The sequence below is a fragment of the Hyla sarda genome, chromosome 3, assembly GCF_029499605.1.
Source record: "Hyla sarda isolate aHylSar1 chromosome 3, aHylSar1.hap1, whole genome shotgun sequence".
In the NCBI taxonomy this organism is placed as follows: Eukaryota; Metazoa; Chordata; class Amphibia; order Anura; family Hylidae; genus Hyla; species Hyla sarda.
In genome coordinates, this window is record NC_079191.1 from 173,695,421 (window position 1) to 173,720,437 (window position 25,017).

Genomic DNA, 25,017 nt, shown 5'->3' on the forward strand with positions numbered 1-25,017 from the left:
CAGCTATCTGAAATGTAGATAGATAGTGTGGCTTTACACATGACTTGATGTTTTGGTGAAATTGGTGCTCCCCAGTAGTTGGAGCGGCGCCTCCCCCCCCACTGCTCACTTTACAGTCATTATATGGCAGTCACTGGGGAGATTTCAAGGCTGCAAAGTAAATGTGGAGTAGTGATCCATGGAAAGTAGTCAGATTCCCTTTTATTTTCAGGCGCCCTTTCTCTGTCCGACAGTTAGTGCTTGCTTCCGCCTGGAGACATGGGACAGAATGATCTTTGTTCTTTTACCAGGTGGAAGTAGACGTGTATGGCCTACAAGGCTAATATTATAGTCACCATAGCAAGTGGGTTTTTCCAGCTATGGACTAATGCAAATAAAAAAAAGTAACCCTTAGCTTACCCTAAAAAAAACCAACATGATTTGGTAATGTTTTTTAATATGCAGAGCTGAAATATCCTCTTATTGTTTGTATGTGACTTATGGAGACAGAGATCGATACTTGATACTGTATGTATGGGCGTGTACTGTACATTCCATTCTAGATCCTGAAACACTTGAACAAACAAAATACTGTAAGAAATGCCCTTAAGTGCTGGAAAGCAGGAAGCTCATCTGTCTTAACATTAAAACATTTAACCTCTAATATTGTGCCACCAAAACAACACTAACCTTTTGAGGTATGAATATTTAACCTCTAATATTGTGCCACCAAAACAACACTAACCTTTTGAGGTATGAATATTTAACCTCTAATATTGTGCCACCAAAACAACACTAACCTTTTGAGGTATGAACTCTTCTTAACCTCTGAAAGTGTCCTGTGGTATCTGACACCAAAATGTCAGCAGCAGATCCTTTAAACCCTGGAAGGTGTGAAGTGCAACCTCCATGAATTGGAATAGTTTTGCATCCCACAGATGCCTGATAAGATGTTCTGGGAAACTTGAAGGCGAAGTAACACACCTTAAACTTTTTGTCATGTTCCTTAAAAGGATACTCCACTGGAAAAAAAAAATGTAATCAACTGGTGCCAGAAAGTTAAACAGTTTTGTAAATTACTTCTATTAAAAAATCTTAATCCTTTCAGTACTTATCAGCTACTGTTATGATCCACAGGAAGTTATTTTCTTTTTAAATTTCCTTTGTGCCTGACCACAGTGCTCTCTGCTGACACCTCTGTCCATTTTAGGAACTGTCCAGAGTAGGAGCAAATCCCGATAGAAAACATATCCTGCTCTGGACAGTTCCTAAAATGGACAGAGATGTCAGCAGAGAGCACTGTGGTCAGACAGAAAATACATTTAAAAAGAAAAGAACTTCCTGTGGATCATACAGCAGCTGATAAGTACTGGAAGGAATAAGTTACAAAATTACAAAAAGTTACATAATTTACAAAACTATTTAACTTTCTGGCACCAGTTGATTTAAAAAATATGTTTTCCAGTGGAGTACACTTTTGACAGCCTTATAAGATATTTTCATTGTTGAAAACTAATCTTCTGTTGTTTTCTTTGCAGGTTTTGTCGTGGGACAGTCTGGTCTGTATGAGGCAGTGGGCATGCTAATCCTCTCTTATTTTATTATTGGTATGACTGTTTTGTCAGTCTGTGCCATATCTACCAATGGAGCACTGGATGCCGGTGGAGCTTACTGTATCCTTTATTAGAAAGCTATGGTGAATGCACATAAAGGTATAGGTTGCTGCTGGCTGCCCTCCCCTTCCTTTCCTATAGAGCTGTAGTCAGCAGGATCGTAATGGAGGACATTCTGTCTCCCCTGAAGGTATTTAAAGAACTGTACAGTACTGTATGCAATGTCACACATCACATACAATACATATACACACTATACACCCCATACATCAATGTTTCCCTATCAGTGTGCCTCCAGCTGTTGCAAAACTATAACTCTCAGCATGCCCAGACAGTCAATGGCTGTACATGCATGCTGGGAGTTGTAGTTGTGCAACAGCTGGAGGCACCCTGGTTTGTTAAACACTCCCCATACACTCCACATACAATGGTCATCCCAGAACCAATTAGCAGTTTCCCATAGAGATATGTATTCAACATACAATGGTTCCGAGGCCCCAGAACCAATTACTATTTTTACATAGACATACGTACTCGACATATGATGGTTTCAACATATGATGGTTCTCCTGGAACCAATTAATATCATATGTTAAGGGATCACTGTATATGGATTCATAATACTCCTGTCGTAGGGGTGCTGGAGCCCTTTGCTGTATTTGCTCCTCATTTTACACAGAAGAGGTTGTATCACAACTCAGCATTGCATTTATTTTTAAGATTGAGCAAAACGTAACATATTTTGAATTGGAATCAATCGCTGCATATGTCTTAGGGTGCCCCCTTGTGTTATATTGAGTCACTCTCAGATCGTTTGCTTAGTAAGCCAGTGGTCACACATGCTCAGTAGATTAGTCCCATCAGTTGGATCTTCTTGGGCATGAGTCCTGGAGAGCACTAGAAGAGGATTCTTCTCACAAGCAATGCATACAGTTGGTAGCCATTCTCAGGGGGAATCTACATAACACGAGCGGGCGTTATAACAAGTACCGTATTTAACTGTGGAAAGCTAGATACAGGAGCATTTTTTTAAAGTATTTCCAGATAGAAAATTGTTCTGTTTGGCTTGATCTAACAGAGAAAAGTAACCCATATATGATTCATGACCATGAAAAAAACAAAAGTGTACTGGAAAGATTATTCAGAAGAAAGTGTTCTCGGAAAGATATGCACTTCTTCAGAATTTAGAAAGTGTTTCTAGTATTGGCTTACAAATACTGATGTAAAATACTGGCCTGTGATATGTAAGAATTGTGGTCCTTGTTGCAAATAAATAGATTTTTTTTATCAGACTTGTAAAAGCTAAGACAGTGGTTAAACTGAAGTTAAAGCAAAGAATCAGCCAGCCCACTAAATAACTTATAATAGACTAGCCAGATTAAACTATACCCAAATAGAAGGTAATAATATGTGTTCAACAGTCATTGAGCGATCAGTAGCAAGGTTAAGTGACAGATGTCAGGTCTGTTGGGTGTCCGATTGGCACCCCTGTAATATGATTGCAGGGCCTCATTGGTTACAATGGCAGCCAAAGTCCCCTTCCCGGCGTCTTCTGCTCTGATCTGCCTTCCTGCAGAAGATGACCGATAATGCTGATCAGTGCTGTGTCCTATACATAGCACTGAACATTATTAGCAATCAAGTGATTGCTATAAATAGTCCCCTATGGGGACTATTAAAGTGTAAAAATAAAAGTAAATAAATAAAGTAAAAAATGTGAAAAAAACCCTCCCCCAATAAAAATTTTAACTGTCCAATATTCCCTATTTCACCCCCAAGTGTTAAAAAAAGATTTTATATACATATTTGGTATTGCCGCGTGCGTAAATATCTGAACTATTCAAATAAAATGTTAATGATACCATACGGTGAGCGGCGTTAATGTAAAAATAAAAAAAGTCCAAAATAGATGCTTTTTTTTATAACATTTTATTCCCAAAAAATGTAATAAAAATGTATTAAAAGTTCTATATAAGCAAATATGGTATCAATAAAAAATACAGATCACGACGCAAAAAATTAGCCCTCTTAACTCCGCTTATACAGAAAAATTTTAAAGTTATAGGTCTTCAAATTAAACGTACTAATTTGGTTAAAAAGTTTGCGATTTTTTTTAAGCGCAATAGTACTAGAAAAGTATGTTATCATTGGTATCATTTTAATCGTATTGACCCAAAGAATAAAGAACACATGTCATTTTTAACCGTAAATTGTACGTCGTGAAAACAAAACCTTCCACAATTAGCAAAATTGCGGTTTTCTTTTTAATTTCCCCACACAAATGGTATTTTTTTGGTTGCGCCATACATTTTATGGTAAAGTGAGTGATGGCATTACAACGGACAACTGGTCACGCAAAAAACAAGCCCTCATACTAGTCTGTGGATGAAAATATAAAAGAGTTATGATTTTTTGAAGGCGAGGAGGAAAAAACGAAAACGTAAAAATTTAATTGTCTGCGTCCTTGAGGCCCAAATGGGCTGCGTCCTTAAGGGGTTGAAGTGCGTAAAAACTGCACCCCCCAAAAGTTGCAAGATTTGTTTCAAATTTCACCACACAAATGTTTTCTCTTCGGTTTTCTGTATGTTTTATGGTTAAGTGAAAGGTGTCATTACAAAATACAGTCGGTCATCAAAAAACAAGCCCCATTTGGCTCTGTAAATAGACAAACTAAAGAGGTATGTCTCTTATCAGGTGAGGGGGGAAAATGCAAATGCAAAAATCAAATTGTCTGTGTCCTCAAGGCCAAAACCTGCTGTGTCCCTAAGGATACGAAAAGGTAGTAAACCACTCTATAGTATGTGTCATAAAAAACATTCCATTCCATTTTGATTTATTTATTTTTTAAATAATGTAATGTAATTTTTAACATCTGTAAATGTATTTCTTTTTCCTTTTCCAGTGAATAAAACATATATGTAAAAATAAAAACAGCCTCAGGTAGTAATGTCACAAAGCATTCTGGTGGTGACAGGTACCACCATAAACAAATACAGTCATGGCCGTAAATGTTGGCACCCCTGAAATTTTTCAAGAAAAGGAGGTATTTCTCACAGAAAAGGATTGCAGTAACACATGTTTTGCTATACACATGTTTATTCCCTTTGAGTGTATTGGAATTAAACCAAAAAAGGGAGGAAAAAAGCAAAATTGGACATAATGTCACATCAAACTCTAATTATGGGCTGGACAAAATGATTGTCACCCTTAACTTAATATTTGGTTGCACACCCTTGGAAAAAATAACTGAAATCAGTCACTTTCTATAACCATCAATAAGCTTCTTACACCTCACAGCCGGACCACTCTTCCTATGCAAACTGCTCCAGGTCTCTCTTATTGGAAGGGCGCCTTTTCCCAACAGCAATTTTAAGATCTCTCCACAGGTGTTCAATGGAATTTAGATTCAGGACTCATTGCTGGCCACTTTTGAACTCTCTAGCACTTTGTTGCCATCCATTTCTGGGTGCTTTTTGACATATTTTTAGGGCCATTGTCTTGTTGGAAGACCAAAGATCTCGGACACAAACCCAGCTTTCTGACAATGGGCTGTACAGTGCGACCCAAAATCCATTGACAATCCTCAGATTTCATGATTCCTTGTACACATTTAAGGCACCCAGTGCCAGAAGCAGCAGAAAAGCCCCAAAACATCATTGAACCGCCACCATATTTCAGTGTAGGTACTGTCTTCTTTTCTTTGAAGGCCTCATTCCATTTTCGGTAAACAGTAGAATGATGTGCTTTACCAAAAAGCTCTATCTTCGTCTCATCTGTCCACAAGATGTTCCCCCAGAAGGATTTTGGCTTACTCAAGTTCATTTTGGCAAAATGAAGTCTTGCTTTTTTATGTCTCTGTGTCAGCAGTGGGGTCCTCCTGGGTCTCCTGCCATAGCGTTTCATTCCATTTAAATGTCGACGGATAGTTTGTGCTTACACTGATGCTCCCTGAGCCTGCAGGACTGCTTGAATATCTTTGGAACTTGTTTGGGGCTGCTTATCCACCATCCGGACTATCCTTCGTTGACACCTTTCATCAATTTTTCTCTTCCATCCACGCCCAGGGAGATTAACTACAGTACCATGGGTTGCAAACTTCTTGATAATGTCGGGCACTGTGGACAAAGGCAAATCTAGATCTCTGGAGATGGACTTGTAACCTTGAGATTGTTGATATTTTTCCACAATTTTGGTTCTCAAATCCTCAGACAGTTCTCTTCTCCTCTTTCTGTTGTCCATGCATAGTGTTGCACACACAGACACACGATGCAAAGAATAAGTGAACTTTTTAAATGCTTTCAGGTGTGATTTTTATATTGCCCACACCTGTTACTTGCCCCAAGTGAGTTTAAAGGAGCATCACATGCTTGAAACAATCTTATTTATCCACAATTTTGAAAGGCTGCCAATAATTTTGCCCAGACCATTCTTGGAGTTTGGTGTGACATTATGTCCAATTTGCTTTTTCTCCTCCTTTTTTTTTTTTTGTTTAGTTCCAATACACACAAAGGGAATAAACATATGTATAGCAAAACATGTGTTACTGCAATCCTTTTCTGTGAAAAGTACTTCATTTTCTTGAAAAATGTCAGGAGTGCCAAAATTTACGGCCATGACTGTAGTTGTGCCAGTTTAAAGTGCATTTACTTATTTACTCATTCTCTTTAAATTCTGTGTAGGCTCCTGAAGAAAGAAGAGACCCAGTGGTTTGTTATGAGGCACCATGGCTACCTGTGTTATACAAAAACTGGCCCAGATTTATCAAACCGTGTGAGAGAAAAATGGAGTGATTTTCCCACAGCAACCAATCACAGCTCAACTTTCACTTTACCACAGCGCAACCAAATCCCTCTATTTTTTCTCTCACACAGTTTGATAAATCTGGGCCACTGTGTCTGGCTATCATAACAGCAGAACCATGGACTATAAATTATGGGGGAGTATTTACAAGAACTAACTGCAATACAGTATTGAATGCAATGGTTCAATGTTTTTTGTCACCATCTATTATTTGCTGACACATGTTCTATTTATTCTGATTATTTTTTGAATTTTCAATTTTTTTGTGATTTTAGTTATTAACCCAATAAAGAAAAGTGTTTTTATGCAGTGGTTATGCTCATGCCTTGCTCTTTTGTATACAGTGTATTGGGGAGCTACATAGTGGTCCCTCAACATACGATGGTAATCTGTTCCAAATGGACCATCGTTTGTTGAAACCATTGCATGTTGAGGGATCCGTGCAATGTAAAGTATAGGACAGTGGTCTACAACCTGCGGACCTCCAGATGTTGCAAAACTACAACACCCAGCCGTTGGCTGTCCGGGCATGCTGGGTGTTGTAGTTTTGCAACATCTGGAGGTCCGCAGGTTGTAGACCACTGTTAGAGCAAGTTGTACTCACCTGTCCCCGCCACTCCGGACTGTCACCGATGCCCTGGATGTCGCCTTCCATTGCTGTTGCCGCGTCCCCGTGGTGTCCCCGACGCTCCGGCAAGGCCTCTGCTTCCCTGGCATCCGCGCTTTCCGTCGCCACCATCACGTCACTACGCGCGTCGCTCCTATTGGATGACGGGATGGCGTGCACAGCGACGTGATGACGACGATGGAGAGCGCCGACAATGCAGAGGATCCCGAAGAGGACGCGCCGGAGCCCTGAGGACAGGTGAGTGACCATCACCGGAGCTCACGGGGCACCGTAAACGGCTATCCGGTGGCAGCTGAAGCAGTCTTATGCGATGGCCCCGACATAAAAAAGCATCGTATGTTGATGCTGCCTTCAACATGCGATGGCCTCTGAGAGGCCATCGCATGTTGAAATTATCGTATGTCGGGGCCATCGTAGGTCGAGGGGTCACTGTTAAGTGTAGTGATTAGGACCCTCACTTAGATCATGGTACATAGTATTTGATTGTGGTGGTTTGGTCCATGGCAACTGTTTTTGTTGATAATGTGTGCAGACGTCTGGCAGCTCGTGGGTTTCCAGAATGGATGATCAAGAATGCAGTAAAAAAAAGGTCACATGGATGAATAGACGTGATTTAATTTTTCAAAGTAAAAAGAGAGGGAGTTCAATAGCCCAGAGCGATGGTTTGAAAGTCAACACGCCCACTAATGAGTAAAAAACAGTAATAACCCCCCCCCTCACCCCCCTCGTAGCCTTTATTATACCCTTTCGTCCTTTATTTATTTATTTTTTTAAATAAAAAACATTTTGGTTCTTAACCAGAATGAGATCATTTGTGATATTTTGAGCAATGGGGTAAATGTCATTCCTGAGAAGGCTTAAAATCTGGGGGAACTACCGGTATTATCCCCAAGCCTTTCTCTGATGCTGATAAGAAGGGATCGTGGCTCAATGTTGTTGGTTGCCATAAGTGTGGTCATAAAGTTTGAAAGGTTTGCAAGCATATGCACGTGAATAACAATTTTTCTTCTATAAAGACATCTAAACAGTACAATATCAAGAGATTTATTAATTGCAACACATCTTATGTTGTATATGCAATATGGTGCGAATTGTGCAGTCTGCAATATGTAGGCTGCACAACTGGCCCCCTCAAAGTACGTATACGCAGATATATCTGATAGCAGGAATACACATGCTCTGAATGTGTGTGTGGTATCGCAGATACCTGGAAAGTCTAAATCAGGGGTACTCAACTATTCTTAGTGAGGGTCTGCTTATCCAGGTCTGCACTGGTAAAGTTCTGAGCAAAGCACTGAGGCCTGATTCACATCTAGTAGCCACAGTGCCGTGAAGGAAATAGGTAAAATGACTGAAGTCTGGAGGATGTAACTGTATTGTTTCCTGTATTTTCTGAATACTGTCAGACTATACTCCTGAATATATTACTGCCACACACTGTACCCCTGAATATATTACTGCAGCATGCTGTGGACCTGAATATATTACTGCCACATGCTGTACCCCTGAATATAATATTGCCACATGCTGTACCCCTGAATATATTACTGACACACAATGTGCCCCCGAATATATTACTGCCGCATGCTGTGCCCCAGAATATATTACTGCCGCACGCTGTACCCCTGAATATAATACTGCCACATGCTATACCCCTGAATATATTACTGCAACACGCTGTACCCCCTGAATATAATACTGCCACATACTATACCCCTGAATATATTACTGCAGCATGCTCTGTCCCTGAATATGTTACTGCAGCATGCTGTACCCCCGAATATATTACTGCCGCATGCTGTGCACCTGAATATATTACTGCCGCATGCTGTACCCCTGGATATAATACTGCCACATGCTATACCCCTGAATATATTACTGCAACATGCTGTACTCCTTGAATATAATACTGCCACATACTACACCCCTGAATATATTACTGCAGCATGCTCTGCCCCTGAATATGTTACTGCAGCATTCTGTGCCCCCTAATATATTACTGCCGCATGCTGTGCCCCTGAATATATTACTGCTGCACGCTGTACCCCTGAATATAATACTGACACATGCTATACCCCTGAATATATTACTGCAACACGCTGTACCCCCTGAATATAATACTGCCACATACTATACCCCTGAATATATTACTGCAGCATGCTCTGCCCCTGAATATGTTACTGCAGCATGCTGTGCCCCCGAATATATTACTACAGCATGCTGTGCCCCCGAATATAATACTGCCGCATGCTGTACCCCTGGATATAATACTGCCACATGCTATACCCCTGAATATATTACTGCAACACGCTGTACCCCCTGAATATAATACTGCCACATACTATACCCCTGAATATATTACTGCAGCATGCTCTGCCCCTGAATATGTTACTGCAGCATGCTGTGCCTGTCTCATATAAAGTGATGTCATATTGCTACGATCCCCACATGAAGTTTGGCCTCTGAATACTACACTTTCACTGTTTTTCTCTGCACAGTGGCACCTTGGCCATACGGTTAAATGGAGATTTGCTGATGTGCAGTAGAAACAATGGTCCCATTCATTACCTGTCTTACTTCACCTGCTTACCATTCTTCTTGCTTTTTTTGGGCAGGAAGAATAAATGAATGCAATTTTTTCTGTGCTGTTCTTTCTGCTGCTTAGTTTCTGTATGTAGCCCGAAAGCCAGCTCAGAAAGTCACTACTGCGGATGATAACAAGAAGTCATGTCTTGTAATGATTGTCTGTTTTAAGAAACAGGTGACATTTATTCTTCATAAAACATACAACACATCTAGTTTGGACCAGAAACTTAATGCATATAGTTAATAAATATTAGTAATAATAATGATGATAATAACAATAATAAAGACAAACAAACTATATACTGCAGTTTGGTTTACTTTTATATAGTTTTTGGTGCCTAAAAAAAAAAAAAAAATTATATATATATATATATATATATATATATATATTTATATCTTATAAACCAATCTTAATTTTAATCTTAAATGAGTTTTTTTTTTTTTTGAGTAACAGCAGTAAAAAGATCAAGGCAGAATTCAACAGTTTATTAACTTGAAAAGACGCACTATTTAAGATCTATCCAATATTTATCTGTACACTCCAAATGTTCAAAGTGTTTTCCATTGGTGACACAGCAGAAGTCTATGTAGTAGACCAGTTCTGTCCAGACCAGTGCCTGCATATCCTTGGATATGGATTCCCCTGTTTCAGTGATACTCAAGTTATTCAGATCATGTGGCTGTCTCAGTGTGTTAGATTTGGCAATAGTATAGACCAGCACAACAATTGGGGAATTGTTTTAACTGGTGCAACCTATCCAATGTTCCGGTAGCGTTTCATTCAGGTATTGGTGACCGTCCAAATGGAAACAAAGAAGATGGGATTTGTATGGCTTACAATGCAGATGTTTTTGTATGATACTGTGGTTTTTGGCACTTGCAGTTTCATACTAGCCAGTTTACTCACCTTTCTTGGACTACACTTGTACACAGCTCAAATTCTGTTAATTGTCTTTTCTGAAGTTTTTGGCTAGCACAGACTATTCCCCTGACCTTAACACCCAACACAAATGCATGTTGGATACTTTCTACAAGGTGCTGGAAATATTCCTCAGAGATTTTGGTCAATATTGGCATGATGGCATAATGCAGTTACTGCACATTTGTTGTCGCACATCCATGATACAAATCTCCAGATCTACCACATCCCAAAGATGCTTTATCGGATTGAGGTCTGATAAATGGAGGCTGTTGGAGTAAAGTGAACTCATTGTCACATTAAAGAAACCAGTTTGAGCTGATATGCACTTTGTGACATAAGACAATGGGTACACTGTGGTCATAAAGGAATGGACATGGACAGCAGCAATACTCAGGCTGTTGCTTTTAATTGGTACTAAGAGTCCCAAAGTGTGCCAAGAAAACATCTCAACACTATTACACCATGACCACCAGCCTGAACCATTGATACAAAGCAGGATGGATCCATACTTTCATGTTGTTTATGCAAAATTATGACCCTGCCATCTGACAATCACAGCTGGAATCAAGACTCATCAAACCAGACAACGTGCTTTTAGTCTTAGATTGTCCAATTTTGGTTAGCCTGTGTGAATTGTAGCTTAGCTGACAGGAGTGGCACCCAATGTGGTCTTCTGCTGCTGTAGCCCATCGGTTTCAAGGTTCGAGGTGCTGTGCATTACCTTGGCTGTAACAAATGATATTTGAGTTACTGTTGCAGTTTGTCATTTTGAACCAGTCTACCCATTCTCCCCATTTTCCCCATGACATCAGCAAATCATTTAGATCCACACAACTGCCACTAATTAGATATTTTCTCTTTTTTAGTACATATTCTATAAACCCTAGAGATGTTTGTGTGTAAAAATCCCTGTAGATCAAAAGTATCTGAAATGCTTAGACAAACCATCTGGCACCAACAACTACAGTGGGGATCAAAAGTTTGGGCACCCCAGGTAAAAATTTGTATTAATGTGCATAAAGAAGCCAAGGAAAGATGGAAAAATCTCCAAAAGGCATCAAATTACAGATTAGACATTCTTATAATATGTCAACAAAAGTTAGATTTAATTTCCATCATTTACACTTTCAAAATAACAGAAAACAAAAAATTGCGTCTGCAAAAGTTTGGGCACCCTGCAGAATTTATAGCATGCACTGCCCCCTTTGCAAAGCTGAGACCTGCCAGTGTCATGAATTGTTCTCAATCATCATATGGGAAGACCAGGTGATGTCAATCTCAAAGTTTTTAAATGCCCAGACCTTGCCCTAACAATCAGCACCATGGGTTCTTCTAAGCAGTTGTCTAGAAATCTGAAACTAAAAATAGTTGACACTCACAAAGCTGGAGAAGGCTATAAGAAGCAAAATGTTTTCAGATGTCAATATCCTCTGTTCGGAATGTAATTAAGAAATAGCAGTCTTCAGGAACAGTGGAAGTTAAAGCAAGATCTGGAAGACCAATAAAAATATCAGACAGAACAGCTCGCAGGATTGTGAGAAAAACAATTCAAAACCCACGATTGACTGCACAATCCCTCCAGAAAGATCTGGCAGACACTGGAGTTGTGGTACACTATTCCACTAAGAGATAGTTATACAAATATGGTCTTCATGGAAGAGTCATCAGAAGAAAACCTCTTCTACGTTCCTCACCACAAAAATCAGCGTTTAAACTTTGCAAATGAACATATAGACAAGCCTGATGCATTTTGGAAACAAGTTCTGTGGACCGATGAGGTTAAAATTTATCTTTTTGGCTGGAATGAGCAAAGGTACATTTGGAGAAGAAGGGGAACAGAATTTAATGAAAAGAACCACTGTCCAACTGTTAAGCATGGGGTGGATCAATCATGCTTTGGGGTTGTATTGCAGCCAGTGGCACAGGGAACATCTCACGAGTAGAAGGAAAAATGGATTTAATAAAATGTCAGCAAATTTGGGATGCTAACTTGATGCCATCTGTGAAAAAGCTGAAGTTAAAGATAGGATGGCTTCTACAAATGGATAATGATCCTAAACACACCTCGAAATCCACGGGGGATTACATCAAGAGGCGTAAACTGAAGGTTTTGCCATGGCCTTCACAATCTCCTGACCTCAACATAATTGAAAATCTATGGATAGACCTTAAAAGAGCAGTGCGTGACGTGACGTGACAGCCCAGAAATCTCAAAGAACTGGAAAACTTTTGTAAGGAAGAATGGGCAAAGATACCTCAAACAAGAATTGAAAGACTCTTGGCTGGCTACAAAAAGCATTAACAAGCTGTGATACTTGCAGTACAAGATATTAACTCTGCAGGGTGCCCAAACTTTTGCAGATGCCATTTTTTTTTTGTTTTCTGTTATTTTGAAAGTGTAAATGATGGAAATAAACTTGTTGACATATAAGAATGTCTAATCTGTAATTTGATGCCTTTTGGAGATTTTTCCATCTTTCCTTGGCTTCTTTATGCACATTAATACAAATTTTTACCTGGGGTGCCCAAACTTTTGATCCCCACTGTATGTGATGTTCATAGTCACTAAAATTCCCTTTCTTCCCCTATTCCGATGCCTGGTTTGGACTTTAGCAAATTGTCTTCACCACATTCTTGTAGGCTGTGCTTGATCACTGACAGTCCCAGCAGCCAACACCCGACAATCATCGTATTGTTTGGCAGCCTTTTCTTTCATTTTCTGTACCTCTACACTACAACTTTATTAACCTGCATATGCAGAGAGTTTAGTACAAATAACTTTGCTGTGGCCAACAATAGCCTTATGCTGCAAAAAGTGCCATTCTGGCTGATCATCAGGTTAAGCTCATACTACTTTGTGCATTGTCAGTCGGAGTATACTTCAGGAGGATTTCCTTACATAAACTTCCAATGGATGCATCTAAGGAGGCCTCTGACTTTTTTTTTGAATTTCAATTTTGTTTCTCTGACTGGAGTGGCACTTTCTTTTTTTGTGTTCTCTATTTATATATTTTTACACATTGAGCTTGTTCCCCCTTAGACCATATGAACCTGAAGGAAAAAGTTTCTGCTATTTAGTTAGATGCACAGCAATATTTTTGCTGTAGGTTTTAGTGTGTCTTGCTTTGTGGCCTACAGTCTTTACACAGCCATGGTGAAATCTGTGGTAAGTCCAGAACAGACCTGCAGCAAGATAAAGCAGCATGCTTTCCAACCGTTCTCATCTTCCCTTTTGCGTATGGGAATTTTTTTTTCATGATAGAAATACTGCAGTTCCTGCTTACTCCACTGGATGTCATACTACTCCTTAAAGTGAGGAATAGTTCATTCAGTTCCTATGCACTGCTGGGTATGGCACTCGTATCTCTTGATTCTACTAAATAAGATGAGTAGCTCTGTTCACACTAATGTTTGGACCCTTTTCAGTGCGTAGAAGGCTTCCTGACCAGGTAAAAAGTTGTGACAGACAGACTGACTGATGCCAGCTACCTTTGCTTGTGCTATCAGTAAATCCTATGAATAGGGCTGGTAATGAAGACGTTTCTAAAGGTTGCTTCCTTCACAACAACAAATAATGCAGTAGATCTGATGTTGCAGGGATTGGACAGGTTTGATTTTATATAGTAGAATACAGTTGTTTAACTATAAGTAAGCACAGAAAGAAGGCAGCAGCTTTGCTTTGGTTATGCTTCAAACAGGCATGTTTATGGTGGGGTCATAAGAGAGAGAGCCCACCTTAAAGGGGTTGTTTGGGATTATACTTTTTGTTAGCTCGCCCTGTCCTTTCTGGTCAGTTGTTGTCCCATACATCAGTGTGCAGACCGAGCAGTGTTTTTCTGCACTAGTGCTCAGCTGTGTATATTTTGCAAGATATATTTTATATATAATTTTTTTCTGTAATACATAAAATTTTCAAAGCCTCTTATTTTTTACTTAGGGCTTGTTTCTATATATGTTGGTCTAGTAATGTTTCCCTCTTGTGTGGTTGTAAATCACTGGAGGGAAACTGATGCCAGATCTGATCCCATTGTTGGCGATAGGATTGTTTAAGGCATCTGGTGTGTCAGTGGGGACACTGCTGGACCAGTCCAAATGCCAGATAGGAGAACGTGTCTTGCAGCATTTTCCTGTCCAGTTCAGGAGCAGATGCAGTACCAAATTGTGATGACAACTGTTCATTTTATTTGGCTATACACATTGAAACATTATGGGGGAGATTTATAAAAGCCTGTGTAGAGGAAGACCAGTGCAGTTGCCCACAGCAACCAATCAGATCCCTCCCTTAATTTTTCAGAAGCCTTTTTTAAAATGAAAGAAGCAATCTGATTGGTTGATATGAGCAACTGCACCACTCTTCCTCTACACTAGTTTTGAAAAATCTCCCCTTATATGTTTTACATATGACTCTAGGGCAGTGTTTCTCAAGCACGGTCCTCAAGACCCCCCAACAGGTCATGTTTTCAGAATTCCCTTAGTCTTTTACAGGTGATATTACTGTGGTGATGCCTGGTGCACTGACCATAATGATATCACCTGTGAAAGACTAAGAAAATCCAAAAAACATGACTTGTTGGGGTTTCTTGAGGACCGCGCCTGAGAAACACTGCTCTAGGTGATCTTTTTGTACTAATAGGTGGGTTTCCAGCTTACAAATGAGAGCTTTTTGCTAGGATATAACTTTAGTGTTTAATCAGCAGTAATTCGACCACTGAGACATCTCCATTCACAAGAACAAGAGGGCCATGTACTTTTCAGCTTTCTTCAGGCACAGAATAAGGTCAGCGATGATGTAGTGTTAGAGAAAATCCGAGAATACTAAGAAGTGAGAAAATACTAACACGTCCCCGCTCTTTGTCACTCATTACACTGGTTACCTGTTTCTTAGAATTAAATTCAGAACTACAGTTTACAAAACTCCCCACAGCGCTGAACTGTCAGGGTACGTTCACACTGCCGGACCTTTTTCCAGTTTTCCGCAGCAGATTACATTGACTTCAATGAGGTCTGCTAAGGCTTAAACTCACTGCAGGAAGTCTCAGTAGATCCCACCCATATGAATGTACCCTCAGACATTTTCATTCTCATCTTATTGACAACCTGACCTGACCAAATATTTCTCCTTTACTAATTTCTCATCTAGCAACCTATATAACATGACCCTGCACTTTATACCTGTGTTGGCAGGGCGACCAGTTACCTAGTAAGGTAGCTAGTAAGCTCGTAAAGGGGTTGGACCTCTCTCTATGTGAGTGCCTGAGATACCCAAGTACAGTACTTATGTATCTCTAGCACTCCCATAGAGAATGAATGGAGCATGGGCCCACATGCCACTCCATGCACAGGGAGAGACGAGGCTCCCTTCTAAAGATCATGGGGTCCCAGTGGTTGGACCACCCACAATAATACATTTATTCCCTATCCTGCAAATTGGGATTAAGCTTTAAATGAGTGGAACACCCGTTTAAGAGCAAGGATTTCTCTCCCTGTCTTATTTTTTGTTAATTTACCTTTGCTTTAATTAGTTTATTATTTGCCAAATTGTAAAGCACTGTAGAATAGGTTGGTATAATATAAGTAAGATTAATTATTACTGTTTTTTTTCTCAGTGGCCCTCTTGTTCCTGTTAAACATTTGAGTCCCAATTAATAGGGATGTCCGATAAATAAATATGAATTTACTTTTTAGATCATGCAAAAGGTAACAATTTTTAATAACCTAAAAAATGCTCTTGTCTACATACTGCTGTTAAATCCTAGTCAGAATTTCGATTGTCTCTTTTATTCCGCCTTTAATTGTCTACCTAATGTGTGAAATGTGGCTGGCCTCACATGCTCAGCATTTCAAGTCCACTGGATCCTCTTGTACCCAGGCAGCAGAATAATTCCTACTATTGGTTAGGCCACTTTGTGATGGGCACACTAGAAATGGCTGATCCAGCACTGGACACATCAAAAGAGCAGAATGGGGTGCCAAAACAAGCATTTAAAAGCAATATATGATGATACAAGAGAATTTTTAAATAAATATGCGTTAGTGTCTGGGTGATCTAGGTTCATTAGTATGTAGTTGTGAGGCTGCCTTTTTAAATGATAAATTGAGCTGCTACATCTGCAATGCTAACTTTTTTGTAAGGGATAAAATGGACTGAAAACATAGGCCGGGCGACAACGTTACAAAATATTCAGCGACTAAGGCCTGATTAATTCGTATGCCAGCCTGGCGAGGCACAGGACAGATTAGCAGGGGGCAACAGTTTTGAACTAGTTGAAAAAAAAAGCAGTTCAAGGAGGAGAGAGAATGGAAATGGAGCATGGGAACACTAAAGGACATGCACTAAATGTAGATGAAGTTCACTTTCTGAATTAGCATTTGGTACGTTCAGCAAAGGCGGCATATTTGCTGTCAGCTAGGATGATGTATATAAGGATGTATGGTGTGCAGAATTATAAAATAAGAAGCACTACAGTAGGTTGCGACTGCCTGAAGCTAGACTATGGAAAGTGTTGCATATGTGAGGCTGAATATCCTAAACGCTCAGTTTTTCCTGTTGCATGCTATCAGTTCTTCCAGCAGGTTTCTGTTCTCTACTTCTTGGCATATCAATCAGAATGTTGCACCTGCCACAGGTTCCGAAAATTTATTTTCAGCAATAAATTGAATACAAAAAAGACACATTTAAAGGAATTTTACAAGGGGGAGGATATGAGAGGACATGAGGTGTACTAAAATTATATTCTATCTAATAAATTCTGAGTTTAAAAGGGACTGACTTTTAATCTATTTTGGAAACTAATTTTGAGTCGTAATCTTTAGAGATCACTATGTATAGCAGCGTTATGTTGCACTGTATTTCAGGAGATATATTTGTGTATTTGTGTACTGGTAGGCTAGTTTTTTTTCTCACCAGCAATGACACCAGAAAAAAACGCAAGGAAAACTGCCACTGCTTTTCCCTGCGTTTTGCAGTTTTTCTGATGTTTCTTCTGGCGTTTTTGCTGATGTGTAAAACCAGCCAATTTTGTACCCTGTGGCAGTTTTTCACTGCCTTCAGGGTACCTCTCTGTGGGTCAGATGCAGGGCGCCCCACCCTGGCAATGTAAGGAGGTAAGTGGTGATACAAAGCATCATTACTTACCTCCGCAGGTTGTATAGTATACATCGATGCAGAGCTCACTGATGGATACTATACAGGAGATGGTACTCCCCTCACTATACTGACAGGAGTCCCTGCTCCTAGAGGGCTGAGCTGTATGACAGCAGATGGAAAGTATTAATACTATGCATCACTACTCCCGTCCAAAGATGAGGAAACTATGGTATTTTGCTTAAAAACAAAAAATGCCATAGTCTTACCATGCTGCGATTTAGAAAAACGGCTTACTAGGAATTAACCCCTTAAGGACCAGGCCCATTTTGGCCTTAAGGACCAGGCCAACTTTATTTTTGCATTTTCGTTTTTCTCCTCCTCGCCTTCTAAAAATCATAACTCTTTATATTTCCATCCACAGACCCATATGAGAGCTTGTTTTTTTCGTCACCAATTTTACTTTGTAATGACATCACTTATTTTACCATAAAATGTACTGCAAAACCAAAAAAATATTATTTATGTAGGAAAATTGAAAAGAAAATGGCAATTTAGCAAATTTTGGAAGGTTTTGTTTTCAAGCTGTACACTTTACAGTAAAAATGACATGTTTTCTTTATTCTGTGGGTCAATAAGATTAAAATGATACCCATGTTATATGACTTTTTATTATTGTACTGCTTTAAAAAAATCTCAAACTATTTTAACAAAATTAGTATGTTTGAAATTGCCCTATTTTTTTGCGCCGTGATCTGTAGTTTTTATTGGTACTACTTTTGCTTATATTTAACTTTTTATACAATTTTTTTTTATTTATACATAAAAGCAGAAATGTTTTACTTGTATCTTTTCTTTTTTTAACGTTTACGCCGTTCACCATACGGGATAATTAACAATATACTTTCATAGTTCTGACTTTTACTCACGTGTCGATACCAAATATGTTTATTTTTATTTTTTTACTCTTTATTGGGGATAAAATGGGAAAAACAGTACAGTTCCCCCACATTAGGTGCAGTACAGTTCCCCCACATTAGGTGCAGTATAGTTCCCCCACATTAGTTGCAGTATAGTTCCCCCACATTAGGTTGGCAGTATAGTTCCCCCACATTAGGTACAGTACAGTTCCCCCACATTAGGTGCAGTACAGTTCCCCCAAATTAGGTGCAGTATAGTTCCCCCACATTAGGTGCAGTATAGTTCCCCACATTAGGTGCAGTATAGTTCCTCCACATTAGGTGCAGTACAGTTCCTCCACATTAGATTGACAGTATAGTTCCCCCACATTAGGTGCAGTATAGTTCACCCACATTAGGTTCAGTATAGTCCCCCCACATTAGGTGCAGTATAGTTCCCCACATTAGGTTGACAGTATAGTTCCCCCACATTAGGTGCAGTACAGTTCCCCCACATTAGGTGCAGTATAGTTCCCCCACATTATGTGCAGTATAGTTCCCCCACATTAGGTGCAGTATAGTTCTCCGTATTAGGTGCAGTATAGTTCTCCCACATTAGGTTGGCAGTATAGTTCCCCCAAATTAGGTGCAGTACAGTTCCCCCACATTAGGTGCAGTGTAGCTCCTCACATAGACATACAGCCTTCAGCCATATACAGTGTGTGGCTGGAGGCTGTATGTTTGTGTACTGCCCCACTTCAGTGTTCCGACCACCTCTCTTCCAGTCTGGGGCCATGATCTACTGCTATGGCCTATAGACCATAGCAGTAGGTCCCGGGACCGGAAGAGCGGTGGTCCGAACACTGAAGATGACGTGCTGTCAGTTGGTGCTGGTGACTTACCATGTAGGCCGGCGAGCGTCCTCCTCCTCCTCGCCGATTCTCCGGTCCTCCGTTCCTATGGGCGCATGCACGGGACGTAAGTGACCCCGGTGACCCCTGCGTTTTTAAAGTTATCACGGGGGCCGCCGCAGAAAGATCTTTTGGGACACAGGGATGTCCAGAATGCGAGGGGGCCCCCCTGGGCTTGATTAGGATGTGCCCAGACACACCCGGCACACCCAGTGCGCATGCCTATGGGTACGCGTACGGCTATAGGTACGCCCGGATGTTTGAGGGTATGCGAAAGCGCTGACAAATACTGGCCATGCATTGGTCAGTATTTGTCAGCGTATAGCCGCGGCAGCTCTCTGTACGGTAGCGAGGCTGGAGCTGCGGCCGCGGCTACTGTAAGGGAGCCTGCATGGTTGCTGGGGAGACATGTGACCTCCCCTGACATTGTGCGGAGGTGCCGCACAGAGCAGGAGGACGTCACACGTCAGTGCGGCCCCGCCGAATGGGACGCGCTGCATCCAAGGATAAGGACCGCAGGAGGCCTGGTAAAGTGAAAAAAAAAATGAAATGTATGGGATGGAGGGAGGGTTTTTGTGTATACATATATATATATATATATATATATACATATATATTAGCCCAGGGGGATCGGGTGGAGGGAGGGGGGGTGAGAAATAATAGCACAAGCCATTAAGATGGGGGGGGGGGTAGGAATAATGGCACAAGAGATTAAGATGGAGGGGGGGAGGGTTAATCATCACTCCCCTTGTGCTATCATTGGATATGACAAAATGGGATCAGATGGGGGGGGAGGGATCATGGCACAACGGGATCAATATGTAAAAGTCTGAACTATCAAAATATTATGTCAATGATCCCGCACGGTGAACGGCGTAAACGTAAAAAATTTTAAAAAAGTACAAAAATTCTGCTTTTTTGTCACATTTTATTCCCAAAAAATGTATAAAAAATTTTCTAAAAGTTTTATATATGCAAATGTGGTATCAATAAAAAGTACAAATGACTGCGCAAAAAATGAGCTCTCATACCGCCCTATATACGGAAAAATGAAAAAGTTATAGGTGGTCAAAATAGGGATTACTGATTTTGTACAAAAAGTTTTAGATTTTTTTTAAGCGATACAAAAATATTCAAGTATCTAGCCATGGGTATCATTTTAATCATATTGACACACAGAATAAATAACACATGTCATTTTTACCGTAAAAAGCACAGGGCGAAAACAAAACCCTCCAAAATGTGCAAAATTGTGGTTTTCATTTAAATTTCCTCCCTAAAAAAATAATTTTTTGGGTTTGCCATACATGTTATGGTAAAATGAGATGTTTCATTACAAAGTATGATTGGTCACACAAAAAAACAAGCCCTTATATGGGTCTGTAGATGGAAACATAAAAGAGTTATGTATTTTTAGAAGGCGAGGAGGAAAAAACAAAAGCACAAAAATAAAATTGGCCTGGTCCTTAAGGTTAAAATAGGCTTGGTCCTTAACGGGTTAAAGCACTAATCAGTGTTACTGGTCATCTTCTGCTTTGGTCTGCTTGATCTCAGACCAGAGCAGAAGGCCCCAGGAGACGGACGGAGGCAGGTGAGGGGACCTCCGTCTGCCATTACAGATGTAGGATCCCCACGGCAGCGATGCGGGCGATCCGATCATCCATTTAACCTCTTCACGACCACGGACGTAAATGTTCATCCTGGCATGGGGGGACTTCCCGCACCAGGACGTACATTTACGTCCTGTGTATAACCTCAAGCATCGGAACGGTGCTCGTGTCATACACGGCAGGTTCCGGCTGCTAGCAGCAGCCGGGGACGCGCCCGTAATGGCCGACATCCGCGATCGCCTCAGATGCCATGATCAATACAGATCACGGCATCTGCGGCATTGCAGTACTTTGATTGGATGATCGGATCGCCCGCAGCGCTGCCGCGGCAATCCGATCATCCAGCATGGCGGCCGGAGGTCCCCTCACCTGGCTCCGGCCGTCTCCCGGGGTCTTCTGCTCTGGTCTGCGATCGAGCAGACCAGAGCAGAAGATCACTGATAATACTGAGCAGTGCTGTGTCCTATGCATAGCACTGAACAGTATTAGCAATCAAAGGATTGCTATAGATAGTTCCTTATGGGGACATAAAAAGTGTAAAAAAAAGTTGAAAATGTAAAAATAAAAAGTAAAAAAAAAGTGAAAAATACCCTCCCCCAATAAAAATGAAAATTGTCAGTTTTTCCAATTTTACCTCCAAAAAGCGTAAAATATATATATTTTTTATAAACATATTTGGTCTCGCCACGTGCGTAAATGTCCGAACTATCAAAATATAATGTTAATGATCCCGTACGGTGAATGGCGTAAACGTAAAAAATAAAAAAAAGTTCAAACATTTTTTGTCACATTTTATAAAAAAAAAAATTTATAAAAAATGATCTAAAAGTTTTATATATGCAAATGGGGTATCTAAAAAAGTACTGATGACGGCGCAAAAAAGGAGCCCTCATACCGCCCTATATACGGAAACATGAAAAAGTTATAGGTGGTCAAAATAGGGCGATTTTAGATTACTGATTTTGTACAAAAAGTTTTAGATTTTTTTTAAGCGGAACAAAAATATAAAAGTATCTAGCCATGGGTATCATTTTAATCATATTGACCCATAGAATAAAGAACACATATAATTTTTACAGTAAATTGTACAGTGTGAAAACAAACCCCTCCAAAATGTGCAAAATTTTGGTTTTAATTTAAATTTCCTCCCTAAAATTTTTTTTTTTGGGGCGCCGTACATTTTATTGTAAAATGAGAAGTTTCATTACAAAGTACAATTGGTCACGCAAAAAACAAGCCCTTATATGGGTCTGTAGATGGAAATATAAAAGAGTTATGGATTTTAGAAGGCAAGGAGGAAAAAACGAAAATGCAAAAATAAAATTGGCCTGGTCCTTAAGGTATCCTTAAAGTATTGCACTGCCGCAGATGCTGTGATCTGTATTGATCACAGCATCTGAGTGGTTAATGGTGGACATCCGCGCCATCGCGAATGTCTGCCATTACTGGTGGGCCCCTGGCTGCTGATAGCACACATTAGGGGCAGTATAGTTTCCCCACATTAGGTGCAGAATAGTTCCCCCACATTAGGTTTGCAGTATAGTTCCCCCACATTAGGTACAGTACAGTTCCCCCACTTTAGGTGCAGTATAGTTCCCCCACATTAGGTGCAGTATAGTTCGCCCCACATTGGGTGCAGTATAGTTCCCCCACATTAGGTGCAGTATAGTTCCCCCACATTAGGTGCAGTATAGTTCCCCCACATTAGGTGCAGTATAGTTCCTCCACATTAGGTGCAGTATAGTTCCCCCACATTAGGTTGGCAATATAGTTCCCCCACATTAGGTGCAGTATAGTTCCCCCACATTAGGTGCAGTATAGCTCCCCACATTAGGTGCAGTATAGTTCCCCACATTAGGTGCAGTATAGTTCCCCCACAGACATACTGCCTTCAGCCATATACAGTGTATGGCTGGAGGTTGTATGTTTGTGTACTGCCCTACTTCAGTGTTCCGACCTCCGGTCCGGGACCCTGATCTACTGCTGGTGGTTGTAACACTGAAGATGACGTGCTGTCAGCTGGTGCTGGTGACTTACCATGCCGGCCGGCGTGCGTCCTCCTCCTCGCCGATGCTCCGCCACTCCGTTGCTATGGAGTCCCTGCGTGCGCTACCTCCCGGCGCCCCCTGCATTTTTAAAGTTAACGCGGGGGGTGCCGCAGAAAGGTATCCAAGACATCCTTGTGTCCCGAAAAGATCTTTCAGGACACAGGGATGTCCAGAATGTGGTGGGGGCCCCCTGCGGGCTGCTCAGTGGCGGGATAAGGGTGTGCCCAGGCACACCCGGCACACCCAGTGCGCATGCCTATGGGTAAGCGTACCGCTAGGGGTACGCCACCGGTTGTTTGGGGGTACGCGAAAGCGCTGGCAAATACCGGCCATGCATTGGCCAGTATTTGTCAGCGCATATCCGCGGCAGCTCTCTGTACAGTAGTGAGGCCAGAGCTGCGGCCGTGGCTACTGTAAGGGAGCCTGCGTGGTTGCTGGGGAGACGTGTGACCTCCCCTGACGTTGTGCAGAGGTGCCGCACAGAGCAGGAGGACGTCACACGTCAGGACAGCCCTGCTGAAAGGGACGCGCTGCATCCAAGTATAGGGAATATATGTGTATGGGATGGAGGGAGGGTTTTTGTATGTTTATATATACATATATATTAACCCATGGGGATCGGGTGGAGGGAGGGGTTGGGTGAGAAATCATAACGCAAGCCATTAAGATGGGGGGGGGGGAATAGGAATAATGGCACAAGAGATTAAGATGCGGGGTTAATCATCACTCCTCCCCACCTCCGTATTAATCCCCTTTTGCCAATATTCCTCCCTCCATCTTAATCCCCTTGTGCTATCATTATTGGATATGGCAAAAGGGGATCAGATGGGGGGGGGGGAATAATGGCACAAGGGGATTAATATGGAGGGGGGGTGATGATTATTCCCCCCCCCCTCCTCCATCTTTATCCCCTTGTGCCATTATCCCCGCCGCCTCTGATCCTCTTTTGCCATATCCGATAATTGTAGCACAAGGGGATTAAGATGGAGGGGGGAATATTGGCACAAGGGGATTAATATGGAGGTGGGGGACTAATGATTAACTCCATCTTAATCTCTTGTGTCATTATTCTTCCCTCCCTCTGATCCTCTTGTGCCATTTCCCCTCTCCATCTTAATCCCCTTGTGCCATTCTCCCCCTTCCTCTGATCCCCTTTTGCCATATAGGATAATATTGGCACAAAAGGATAAAGATGGAGGGGGGAATAATGACACAAGGGGATTAAGATGGAGGGGGAATAATGGCACAAGGGGATTAAGTATCGCATTAATATAAAGGCAAGAACACTCCTTTTGTCGGTGGGTACATACTTTCAGCCTTTGGGGTTACAGTCGCCAAAAAAGGTTGAGAGCCACTGCCCTATGGGGACATGAAAAGTGTTAAAAAAAAAGTTGAAAAATGCAAAAAAAAAAAAGTCAAAAAAATTTGAAAAATCCCCTCCCCCAATAAAAATGAAAATTGCCAGTTTTTCCCATTTTACCCCCAAAAAGCGTAACATTTGTTTTTTAATAAACATATTTGGTATCGCTGTGTGTGTAAATGTCTGAACTATCAAAATATAATGTCAATGATCCCATACGGTAAACGGCATGAATGTAAAAAATAAAAAAAGTAAAAAAATGCAGCTTTTTTTGTCACATTTTATTAAAAAAAATGATCTAAAAGTTTTATATATGCAAATGTGGTATCAATAAAAAGTACAGATGACAGCACAAAAAATGAGCCCTCATACCGCCCTATATACGGAAAAATGAAAAAGTTATAGGTGGTCAAAATAGGGATTACTGATTTTGTACAAAAAGTTTTAGATTTTTTTTAAGCGGTACAAAAATATAAAAGTATCTAGCCATGGGTATCAATATAATCGTATTGATCCACAGAATAAAGAACACATGTCATTTTTACCGTAAAGTGTACAGTGTGAAATCGAAACCCTC

General features: G+C 40.8%; 1 protein-coding gene across 6 annotated transcripts in view; it reads left to right on the forward strand.

Moving 5' to 3' along the window:
• Positions 1-25,017, forward strand: part of LOC130361886 (solute carrier family 12 member 9-like) — a 338,026-nt gene that overhangs the window by 22,976 nt on the left and 290,033 nt on the right. For all 6 annotated transcript variants that reach the window (XM_056565518.1, XM_056565522.1, XM_056565523.1 and 3 more), the window contains exon 2: positions 1,518-1,652. In XM_056565518.1, the coding sequence (XP_056421493.1) occupies positions 1,518-1,652 (135 nt within the window). The remainder of the gene's footprint in view (positions 1-1,517; positions 1,653-25,017) is intronic.